Source organism: Cetorhinus maximus, chromosome 3 (genome assembly GCF_964194155.1).
Source record: "Cetorhinus maximus chromosome 3, sCetMax3.hap1.1, whole genome shotgun sequence".
NCBI lineage: Eukaryota > Metazoa > Chordata > Chondrichthyes > Lamniformes > Cetorhinidae > Cetorhinus > Cetorhinus maximus.
This window is the reverse complement of record NC_135881.1, coordinates 195,495,286-195,507,401: the sequence shown is the minus strand read 5'-3', so window position 1 is coordinate 195,507,401 and position 12,116 is coordinate 195,495,286. Positions and strand designations below refer to the sequence as shown.

The 12,116-nt window shown below is 41.1% G+C and overlaps 2 protein-coding genes across 6 annotated transcripts in view; one reads left to right on the top strand and one right to left on the bottom strand.

The window, feature by feature from the left end:
* topbp1 (DNA topoisomerase II binding protein 1) overlaps positions 1 to 2,553 on the top strand; it is a 72,908-nt gene extending 70,355 nt beyond the window's left edge. For all 3 annotated transcript variants that reach the window (XM_078539527.1, XM_078539528.1, XM_078539526.1), the window contains exon 28: positions 2,096 to 2,553. In XM_078539527.1, the coding sequence (XP_078395653.1) occupies positions 2,096 to 2,209 (114 nt within the window). In that variant the 3' untranslated portion in view covers positions 2,210 to 2,553. The remainder of the gene's footprint in view (positions 1 to 2,095) is intronic.
* A 2,415-nt stretch (positions 2,554 to 4,968) lies between these two features.
* cdv3 (carnitine deficiency-associated gene expressed in ventricle 3) overlaps positions 4,969 to 12,116 on the bottom strand; it is a 36,357-nt gene continuing 29,209 nt past the window's right edge. For all 3 annotated transcript variants that reach the window (XR_013576256.1, XM_078539523.1, XM_078539524.1), the window contains one exon: positions 4,969 to 5,160. Coding sequence is in view for 1 of the 3 variants with exons in the window: in XM_078539524.1 (XP_078395650.1) it covers positions 5,151 to 5,160 (10 nt within the window). In the remaining 2 variants the exon portion in view is untranslated. The remainder of the gene's footprint in view (positions 5,161 to 12,116) is intronic.

Below are 12,116 nucleotides of genomic sequence, written 5' to 3'. Positions count from 1 at the left end.
TGTGGGAGAAAAGATCGAAATAGGCTAAAAGGTGAAGATAAAACAATGAATGGAAATAAATTTTTAAAATAATAATAGAAATATGTGGGGGGAAGAATATATATATAAAAACTAAAAAATAAATATTTGAAAAAAGGGGATCAAAAAGGGATGAGGATGGAGGAGAGAGTCCTTGCTGTCACTTGCTCATCCTGCTTTCTACTCTTAATGTCACCATTAGCACCTCCTTTAGCCAATTTCACCACCATCAACACCCCTTTGACCTTTTGTTTATGACATCTTTTGCATTCTCTCCTTTGCCTCCACCTACATTGGCCTTCTATCCAGCTCCACCTGTCCCACCCACCTTAAACAGTATATATTTCACTACATTTCTACTTCTCTTTAGTTCGGAAGAAGAGTCATACGGACTCGAAACGTTGACTCTGTCTTTCTCTCCGTGGATGCTGTCGGGCCTGCTGAGTTTTTCCAACAGTTTTTGTTTCATATTTCCAGCATCCGTAGTATTTTGCTTTTATCTTGCTTTTCCTGACCTTGTCAAGTCATTGAACCTCTTGCAGCAGTGACCTCCTGTCCTGCGGATTGTGGTCAGTGCACTAAGTTCTCTGTCCACGCTCATCTCCTCACTGCATGTGAAGACTGACCCTCAGTATACTGAGGCAACCCTCTCCATGTCTCCATCTCATTGAGAAGGGCCTGAAGGTCCTCCTTCACAAAGTCGAATGCCCTTTTGCAGGCATCCTTTTTTCTTCCATTATCAGTCATTAACAGGGATGAAAAAATACAAATAATTTCGGACTGCTTTGCATACTACTCAGGAGAGTGATTAAAATTTCTCGCTGATCAATGCTGAGAGTTACATCTATTTGCACACTGTTCCGATTACTTGCTGCAATAATTGCACTGGTAAATTAATTTAAATCAATTTGCATACTGCTGAGGTGCCTCACAGCACACATTTGCACACCGCTCAGATTAAGATTACTCACTGCTGTGAAAACTATAAAGGCATATGGCTTCAAAAAATTTGCAGAGAGGGAAAAGTGACTTACCTTGTGATCTCTAATCTTGATCAATGCCTTTTGTAGAACACCACCCCCAGCTACTGTTCCAGTCACAATTAGATCACACTGATTCCTGGGAGAGTTTACATTCAAGCTTTTGCCAATGATTTTACAAGTAAACTTGAGCATATCCATCTCGGAGCAGCGTCCAGTGCATTTTGGCCATGTTTCCCTGATTGGACCCGCAACGGAAACTTCTGTGATTTGGATTACATCTGCTTCTATGTAAATCCAGAACAAATGCCTATTTTCCTGTTAATCGCAGATGCAGCAGACCTTACAAATACAGCGCCTGCCTAACACTTGATAAAATCATAGCCCACATAAGGAAACCAGTGGGCCCATCGTGATTGTGCTGGCATTTTAAAAGGGTCCATTTGTCTGCTCTTTCCCCATGGCCCTACAAATTCCTCTTTTCCAAGTATATATCCAGTTTCCTTTTGCAAGTTACTAGTGAATCTGCTTTCACCATACTTTCAGGGTGCACATTCCAGATCGTAGCAACTCGCTGAATATAAAAAAAATCTTCATTTTCCCCTTAAATTTTTTGCCAGAGAGAGGAAATTCAGCTCTCAGATTTTAGTACTGCCATAAAGAGGCAGCAGTATTGGGGATAACATTTATGGTTGTGTTTTTAAGCCTGTTGCTTTTCCAGATATATTGCAGTAGGCAGGTCTGTTTAGATTATTCAGCACTGTACAGAAACAGAGTAATATCTATCTGAAGGTCTCAGTAAAGCAGCACTCTGTTAAAGATCAGTTTATTTCCTTCTGTGATCTCATTTTTATTGATATCTGATAGCATTATGCTAATTAAAGGTAAGTAATATAACCAAATACAACCTTGTATTTGGATATTAATAATTGTAGAACAACATTTAAAAAACAGTTGTGCAGATTGGGTAACTAGGAAAAGTTGCACACCAGGTTGACGGAAGTTACAATTTATTGAGAACTATTATTCTGGTCATCACGGTCTTGTTGGGACGCAATCTAAATTGTCCAGTTACTATACTTTTTTTTCCTTTTCAGGAGCACCCTCCTCCAATTGAGAATTACTATCTTACTGACGAGCCTGGGATGGGAACTCGCAAACGGAAATCATCTGGAGATAATTCTGATCCAAAAAAGTGTAGAAAGAATTGAGGTTTCTTGAAAAATTTGTATTTCCATTTTCTAATAAATGCCACTAATATTGCTCAGCCACAAGAAATCATCGTCTGAGAAAGGATAGAAATGCTCCCACATTTAGGTTCTATGATAAGTTCAATACATTTGTCATTGGGGTATTCAGCTACTAAATAGCGTCAATCTGGTTATAAAATCAGCTATCTTATTTTCAGCACTGTAAGGTTGGCCAACTGAAACATAAAACACAGGAAGATCTTTTTTTAAATATTTGTCAAGCCTCTTGGGCTTGTCATAAAAGCAGAAGATAGTCAACTACCTTTTTTGATTGTATTTTAAATAAATCTATTTGCTTAGAAAATCTTGGGTCTCAGACTGAATTAGTTTTACAGGATGTTTCCTCTTAATTTTTGTACTGTAAATCTTCTCTTCTCCAAGTGGTGTCTCACACCACCTAAAACATGATCCCATCGCCGAGGATGATTTTCCCTCTGCTCCTCTCTTTACTTTCTGGGGTAAACATTCCCTCCTGGATGTTTCGATACATTACAACCTACAAAACTCAGAAAAGCTGATAAAACAGCTCACACAATCCTCGAAAGCTAACACATCAAAAACAAAAATAAAACATTGTTGAGAAACAGCCTTGATAAATGTGTATCACGTGACAATACAAGGGGACTGAATAAGTTAAATTCCTTTTTATTATATTGATTTCCAGGAACTGGGACCACGTTTTGTAACTGTTTGTTTTTCTGTGAAGACTTATACTTTCACATGGATTCTTGTTTGCTGACATCTGGAGTTTTGAAGTTCCTGAAGATGGCTCCTTTACATGCTCCTAGTGAGAAACCTGCAATCTTTACCAATAGAAAGCATATAATGCAGGTCTATGCTCACTATCCTGGCAGCAATCATGACTCCTCTATATTCTGATCAGCCTTCCCTTTAGAGGCTGTCTGTTGAGCAACAAGGATGATCCCCTCCTGATATGGCTGGTGACTCCAGTTAAGAATCCATGCACAGAAGGAATACAGTGAGACAGGAAACATTATTGATTCGGCATCCTCAAATGACACTTCTTCCACTGCCTAGATCAGTCAGGAGAAGTCCTACACTGCTCAGCTCAATGGGTTTCTCTATTTTGGGTCTTCTGCTGCATATTCCACAACCTTGTTATCATGAGGGACCAGCCCTTACCACTACCTACCAATGTTAAACAGGAGGAGGAGGTTCACGAATGTTTAATATGTTAAAGACACTATATAAATGCAAATTGTTGAGGAAGATAGGCAGCAGCCCAGAAAACCTTTGTGTCAGGCCTCTAAGATGGCACACAGAGGAACACTGCCATTAATTTCAACTGCACTTCCCATTCACCAACAGTCCCACATTTCTTACCCCTCTCAATAACCATCGTGTTATCATCTTTCTGTCAACATTTATTGATATCTCCCTCACTTGAGTGCAGACATAAACTCCGAAGGCAAATACAGAATTTATCAAATGATTCATTGAATAATGCCCAACAAAATGAAATTAGTCACTCTTGCGCAATGCCTTGGTGCCTGCCTTTTGTGTTCCTATTTCTATCCTGCTGTTCCTACAAGCTGTTTGGGAGGTGGAAGGCTGCTGAGCTTCAGATAGTCGGACTGAAGATGGTCTCGAGCAGTTGTTAGCTTGGGCTGGGCAGTCTTTTCTTTATGGCTGATGGACAATGGCAGAATGGCAACGTTTTTTTTAAAAAATCTCTGCTACGTGACGAGTCGGCATTTCTAACCGGCTGGCGTTCCCTTTGTTTTCAGACACCTAAACTTTATTATGTCAAGAGAGAATGCGTGTCCAAATGGACCTCCCATCCTGAATTAATACCCAGCACACTCCAATCTCTGGACACTGTCCATCCTTGGCACTAACCTATTTCTGTACTGCTCTTGGTGTGGGCCAGTCTTGTCCCATATTTCTAGTCAACCATTTTACATTCCACACATTCCAATGAACTGTCTCCCTTCTCCTCCCTCCCATTGAAATACGTACATTCTCACCCTCTTTTTGCTTTTTATTAACACTAGTCCTTTTCCCATGATTTATCTTGTCTTAGCTACCCCCCCATCGTGTATTCACTGATGTCATGTAGGAAACACAGCAGCCAATTTGCACACTGCAAACAGCAATGTAGTAATAACCAGATCATCTGTTTTTGTGACGTTGGTTGTGGGATAAGTATTGGCCAGGGCATTGGCAATGAATTGCCCTGCTCTTATAGTGCAGCGGGATCTTTTACATCCACCTGAGAGGGCAGACATCACATCTGAAAGATGGCATCTCTAATAATGCAGCAAACCCTCAGAACTGCAATGCAGTGTCGGCCTTTATTTTTTGTGTTCAAATTCTGGAGTGGAATTTGAACCCACAACTTTGTGACTGAGTGTTACCCACTGAGCTATGGCTGACACATTTAGCCTATCCTTTTAGTATAGCTATATTATTGAATTAAACTGTCCCACTCCTTGTTATTTAACTACTCACCTTAATGTTATGGAACTATCTCTTTCCCCATTCGCATTACTGCGCTATCCTATTACCGAAATATTGCCCCTTCCTTGCTGAGTCATGCTTGATGCATCACATAATTCTCCAGAACCATCTCTTCTCATTGATCTATCTTGAAGACTGAGCTATCCTTCTACCTCAACTACCTCCCATCCCAATTTACATTCCCGAAGAAGTGAGATTGCAGCCTCCAGAAAATAATCACACAGCAAACTTAGACTATGGAAGTTTAATTATTGTAGAACTTTATTAATGAATTATTCTGCACGTAAAATAATTCAATGCATGAATGCATTAAGTGCTTTTACAAATATAATAGCAATATCATTCTACTCTCATCAGGTTTCCAACACTCAGAGACTGAGGAATGTAGTAGCTCACTGGATCCGAACACATGCCATTGTGCCTAACAGTGCCTGCAAATAAACGGAAACAGTTGTGACAGAAATAGAACATATGCTAACTTATTGAATCATTATAAAAACAAATTAAATCTCTGTGAAAAGATGGAAGAGCGTGCAACAGGGGAAACCAAAAACATTAAAAACAACAGATGACTGATGGCACATAATCCAAAAATACAATCAAATTCTGCAAGGAAGGGATCAGAGGAGAAAATCTCAATCAGAAACAGTAAATTAAAATGGATGGGTTTAAAGATAACAAATAATGACAGACAATTGTAATTTTTTCAGAATATATTTAAATACGAATGATTTGTACAAAAATTACTTTTCTATTTTCTGTCAACACCCTGAAGAAAAGTAAAAAACGACACACTTAAAGTAGCTCACCTGCGAATTGCTTTATGGTGTCTTATTGTAAACTGATTCAAACCATTAAAAAATTGCCCTAATTTTCCTGGTAGTTTACAATTCTGAACTCATTTAAAATGTAAGACTGTATCCTGAGAAGGAATGAACAACAAAAGCCACTCAAAATTTTGGGGACAGCTACATTTAAACCATGTCATTTTTCACTGTTACCTTAATGTGCTGCTGTTATTGGAGGCAAACAGATATGAAATTCCAATGTACTAGATCAGGGTTTCTATTCCACTGCATTGTTAATGCTGAAAGGTTTTTGTGCTATCATAATGTAGAGATATTAAAACTGACTGTGGTCATATTTGCTTGGGACTTTTGAATATTATCTGCCTCCAAATTTTTTTTGGTGTTCATTCCATTCTGAATAATAATTTTTGAGCCATTATATTCCAAGTGAGTTTAATGTTTATAAGCTACCAGTAAAATTAGGGAAATTTATTTAATGATTTGATCCAGTCCTCCAACGCTTTGCAATAAGATGACCTTATCTTCAACTTACTTTAAGTGCCTACAGTTTTTACCTTTGCTCAGGGCTTGGATTCCTTTCCCCACCCCAACAATCCAACACGTTCCACACAGGCATCAGAAGCTACATAAGTTGTAGGATTGACGAACATCAATCAGATTTATACACCAATGACTTGCCGAGTTACAGAATGGGTCTGTCCTTTTTATTCATATATCAAAGTACATTAACACAGTAGTTGTAGCATTTGTGTAAGACTCTGAAGTTGGTGTAAATGTAGTTTGAATTCAGACTGAGACTTTAACCTTGCTGGAGTGAGTAGGAACGAGACTCTCAGGCCATGGGAGCCTCAGTCTGCTTTGCTGCAGAGTGAGTTCAGGCTTTGACAGCATGTTTATATTCAACAAGTTTAGCAATATCGTGAAGTCAAACCGTACCCACTTCCCTGAGCACAAGTTTGCACACCATTTGAGGTGTAGTATATCTTATTTGCTGTGGTATGTTACATTTTAGGAGGCCTTTTTGGGGGGTGGGGGCTGAAGCTGTACCAATAGTTAACATAAATGGCTGCAATCGGCACTGCCAGCTGTCGAGTCACATAATTTACAACACATAAACAGGCCATTTGTCTCAACTTGTCTATGCTGGGTTTATGTTCCACATGAGCTTGCTCCCATCCTTTGTTTAACATTAGCACAGTCTTCCATTCCTTTCTTGTGTGTTTATCGAGCATATGCTGATTCTATGCTATTTGCCTCAGTTACTCCTTGTGATAGTGAATTCCACATTCCAACCATTCTATTGTTAAAGAGCTTCCTCCTGAATTCCCTGTTGAATTTATTGGTGATTATCTTATAATTATGGCTCCTAGTTCTAGACTTCCCACAACTGGAAACATTTTCCCTGTTACTCCATCAAACATAAGATCATTAAGAATAGGAGCAGGAGTAGATCATACAGCCCCATATAAACTCTTTCATATCGTAATCAGGTCACTGCCCCCCCCCACAACACCCCAGCGTGTTCAGTCTTTCCTGATGGATATATCCTCAGTTCTTGTAACTCCTTTTCATCCTTGTTGCAATGTGGAGAACAGTACACTCGAGTGTACTGGGTTTCAGAGCTCAAGCGGCGGCTAGAGTCACTGTGGCCCATCTGCAAAGCTGAGAGCTGCGTGGATAGCACGTTCAGAGAGGTGGTCACACTGCAGTTTAAGGGTCTGGGGACAGAGATGGAATGGGTGACTGCCAGGCAGTCCAAGAGAAGTAGGCAGGTAGTGCAGGAGTCCCCTGGGATCCCGCTCACAAATCGGTTTTCCGTTTTGGAAGCTGGTGAGGGCACTGGTTCTTCAGAGGAGGGCAGTCAGAGCCGAGATTGTGGCACCACGAGGAACGCGGCTGTACAGGAGGGGAAGTAGTAGAAAGAAAGAGCAATAGTGATAGGGGATTCATTAGGGGAACAGGCGTTTCTGGGGCTGCAGACATGACCCCAGGATGGTATGTTACCTCCCTGGTGCCAGGGTCAAGGATGTCACAGAGCGGCTGCAGGACATTCTTATTGGGAGGGTGAACAGCCAAAGGTCATGGTCCACACTGGTAGCAATGACTTGGGTAGAAAGGGGGATGTGGTCCTGAAACCAGAATTTAGGGAGCTAGGTAGAATATTAGCAAGCCGGACCTCAAATGTAGTAATCTCCGGATTACTCTCAGTGCCATGTGCCAGTGAGTACAGAAATAGGAGGATAAGGCATATGAATGCATGGCTGGAAAGATGGTGCAGGAGGGAGGGCTTTAGATTCCTGGGACAGGCTCTGGGGGAGATGGCACCTGTACAAGCCGGAGAGGTTGCACCTGAACAGGGCTGGGACTGAGTTCCTTGCGGGGCGTTTGCTAGTGCTGTTGGGAGGGCTTTAACTAACTCAGCAGGGGTGTGGGAACCAAGAGAAAATATGAGAGAGGAATACCAGTGTGCACAAAATACTGGGCAGGGACAGATAGCACTAGTATAGAGAATAGTAAGTTAATAGGTGAAGTTGGGGTGAGGGAGAAAGTAACACAATCTAAATCAGGGTTACTGTGCATGTATGTGAATGCAGAGTACAGTAAATAAGATTGGGCAGTTACAGGCGCAGATTGCCATGTGGAAATATGATGTTGTGGCGATAACAGAGACCTGGCTCAAGGAGGGGCAGGACTGGGTATTAAATATTCCTGAGTACAGGGTGTTCAGAAAAGATAGGAAAGGAGGAGGGGTGTGGTATTGGTTAAGGAGAGCATTGCAGTGCTAGAGAAAGAGGATATCCCAGAGGTTTCAAGGACAGAATCAATTTGGCTAGAGCTGAGGAACAAAAAGGATGCAATTGCGTTGCTTGGTGTAGTCTATAGACTACCAACTAGTGAGAAGGACGTAGAAGAACAAATCTGCCGGGAAATTGCAAAGAGATGCAAGCATTATAGAGTAGTTATAATGGGGGACTTTAATTACCCAAATGTAGACTGGGACAGTAAAGGGTGGAGAAGGGCAAAAGTTCCTAGGCCGTGTTCAGGAAAATTTTTTACAGCAGTATGTGTCCAATCCAACAAGAAAAGACGCATTGTTGGACCTGGTTCTTGGAAATGAGGTGGGCCACGTAGATCAAGTGTCAGTGGGGGAACATTTAGGAGACAGTGATGATTGTATTGTACCATTTATGATGATGATAGAAAAGGGCGATAGGCAATCCAGAGTAAGAATAATTAACTGGACGAGAGCCGACTTCGATGGGGCAAGAACGGAGCTGGGCCAGATAGACTGGAATGAAAGATTGGTGGGAAAAACTATAGCTGAACAATGGGCTACCTTCAAAAAAGAATCAAAAAGCACCATCAAAGTATGTTCCATCGAAAGGAAAGGTAGGGCAAACAAATCCAGAGCTCCCTGGATGAAAAATGAGATAGAAATTAAAATAAAGATGAAAAAGTGTGCTTATGACAGGTGTCAGGTAGAAAATACGCTTGAGAACCAAGAGGAATGCAGAAGGTTCAGAGGGGAGGTGAAAAAGCATATTTGAGAAGCGAAGAGGGATAATGAGAAGACTGGCAGCCAACATAAAGGGGAATCCCAAAGTCTATAGGCATATAAATAGTAAAAGGGTGGTAAAAGGAGGACTAGGGCCGATTAGGGACCTAAAATGGAATTTACACATGGACGAAAGGGCCATGGCTGAGGCATTAAATGAATACTTTGCATCCGTCTTTACCAAGAAAGTAGATGCTATCCAGGCCATGGTAACAGGAGAGAAAACTCTGTCACGAGAAGAGTTCAAAATTGATAAGGAGGAAGAGTTGAATAGACTGTCGGTACTTGAGGTTGGCAAGGCACCGGGACCGGATGAGATGCATCCGAGGATATTGAAGGAAGTGAGAGTAGAAATTGCAGGGGCACTGGCCATAATCTTTCAGTCTTCCCTAGACTCGGGGGGGTGGGGGGGGGGGGGGGGGGGGTGGTGTGGTGCTAAAGGACTGGAAAATTGCAAACATTACACCCTTGTTCAAAAAAGGTTGTAAGGATAAGCCCAGCAATTACAGACCAGTCAGTTTAACTTCAGTGGTGGGCAAGATTCTAGAAACAATTATTCGGGATAGAATTAGTAGTCACATGGAAAAATGGGTTGATAAGGAAGAGCCAGCATGGATTTCTAAAGGGGAAATCGTGTTTAACTAACTTGCTGGTGTTTTTTGAAGAGGTAACAGAAGAGGTTGATGAGAGCTATGCTGTTGATATGGTATACGTGGACTTTCAAAAGGCATTTGACACAGTGCCACACAACAAACTTGTGAGAAAAGTTATTGCTCATGGAATAAAGGGACAATAGCAACGTGGATACAAAATTGGCTGAAAAATAAGAAGCAGAGAATAATGGTCAGTGGATAGTTTTCGAGCTGGAGGAAGGTTTGTAGTGGAGTTCTCCAGGGGTTGGTATTGGGACCCTTGCTTTTCCTGATACATATTAATAACCTAGATCTTGGTGTACAGGGGACAATTTCAAAGTTTGAGGATGATATGAAGCTTGGGAGTGTTGTGAATTGTGAGGACATTGTGGAACTTCAGAAGGACAGAGACAAGTTGGTAGAGTTGGCACATAGGTGGCAGATGAAGTTCAATGTGGAGAAGTGTGAGGTAATGCATTTTGGTAGGAAGAACATGGACAAACAATATAATAAGGGGTGAAATTTTTAAGGGGTACAGGAGCAGAAAGACATGTACATAGATCGTTAAAGATGGCAGGACAGCTGGAGAGTGCAGTTAATAAAGCATATAGTATCCTGGGCTTTATTAATAGGGCAAGGAGGCTATGCTGAATTTATATAAGACACTTGTTAGACCGCAGCTGGAGTATTGTGTACAGTTCTGGGTGCCACATTAAAGGAAGGAAGTGAACACATTGGAGAGAGTGCAGAAGAGGTTTACAAGAATGGTTCCAGGGATGAGAAACTTCAGTTACGAAGATAGATTGGAAAGTTTGGAACTGTTCTCTTTGGAGAAGAGAAGACTAAGAGGAGATTTGATAGCGATGTTCAAAATCATGAGGGGGCTGGATAGAGTAGATAGGGAGAAGCTGTTCCTGCTCGTAAAAGGATCAAGAACAAGAGGGCACAGATTTAAAGTGATTTGCAAAAGAAGCCAATGTGACGTGAGAAAATTTTTTTTCACTCAATGAGTGGTTCGTGACTGGGAATGCACTGCCTGGAAGTGTGGTGGAAGCAGGTTCAATCGAGGCATTCAAGAGGGCATTTGATGATTATTTGAATAGAAACAATGTGCAAGGGTACAGGGAAATGGCAGGGCAATGACACAAGGTCGTAATGCTCATTTGGAGAGCCGGTGCAGATACAATGGGCTAAATGGCCTCCTCCTGTGCCATTGAAATTCTGTGAAGTGGGGCCTAATTCAGGTTTTACGTGTACCATAACCTCTGCTTTTCAATTCTGTCCCTCTAGAAATGAATTGCAATGCTTTATTTTTAAATATGATCTTATTAACCTGTGTTGCTTTCAGTAATTTGTGTTCCTGTATCCCTAGATCCCTTTGCTCCTCTATCCCATTTAGACTCTTATTTTCCAAGTATATGGCATCCTTATACTTTCTACCTACAATGTTTCAAAAAATTTTATAATGTTAGTCAACCATAACCTGTCTTTTTAGAACCCATTGCTGAATGACCTTGATTAATTCATGTTTTTTTCCAAGTACTTAGCAATTTCAATCTGTTCAGTGAACAGGCTACAATATAAATGTATCACCTCACATTTGTACACGATTTTAGTTTGACTATAGGCAGTCTGAGCTCTCGGTCTCCCATAAAAAAATTCCAATGTTCACATTTTCTTCCCATATAGATTTATCCTCGAGATTAGAGAATGCTCACAACTAACATGCTCCAGTTGTAAATGTGACTTTGTAGCAACTGTGCACATGCCGATCTTCTAGTGTTGCAGTCGGCGCCTGAATCCTCCTAAAATAACATGCCAAAGGCCTTGTACAAGTTTGACTTTACCTTTTTATCACTTTAACTACTTGTTACCCTTCTGTCTATATTCCAGAAACTGCAATTCCCTATTCACCAATTCCCATTCGTCCATCAGCACTGTGCTCGAAGACCTACATTGGCACCTAGTCTGACAAGTTTTAAATTTTCATCCTTGTTTTCAAATCCCTCGATGGTCTCTCCCCCTCTCAATCTGTGATCTCCGGCCCCAAACTGCATTCTTCCAATTCTGGCCTCCTGCATACCCTAATTTTCTTTGCTTCACCATTGAGTGCTTTACTTTCAGCTGCCTGGACCCTAAGCTCTGGAATTCGCTCCCTAAAATGCTACTTTAAGATGCTCCTCAAAACATTTGACAAAGTTTTTGATCACCTGTCCTAATATCTCCTATGTGGCTGGTGTCAGGTTTTGTTTGATAACCTGAGAAGTGCCTTGGGATGTTTAAATGCAAGTTGTGGTTGCACTGTCACCTATAACAACAGTGTATGAACATACCAAGGCACCTCTATTCCATTTACAATTTCCTTTGGCTGCTCTTTTTTTTTGCAATGA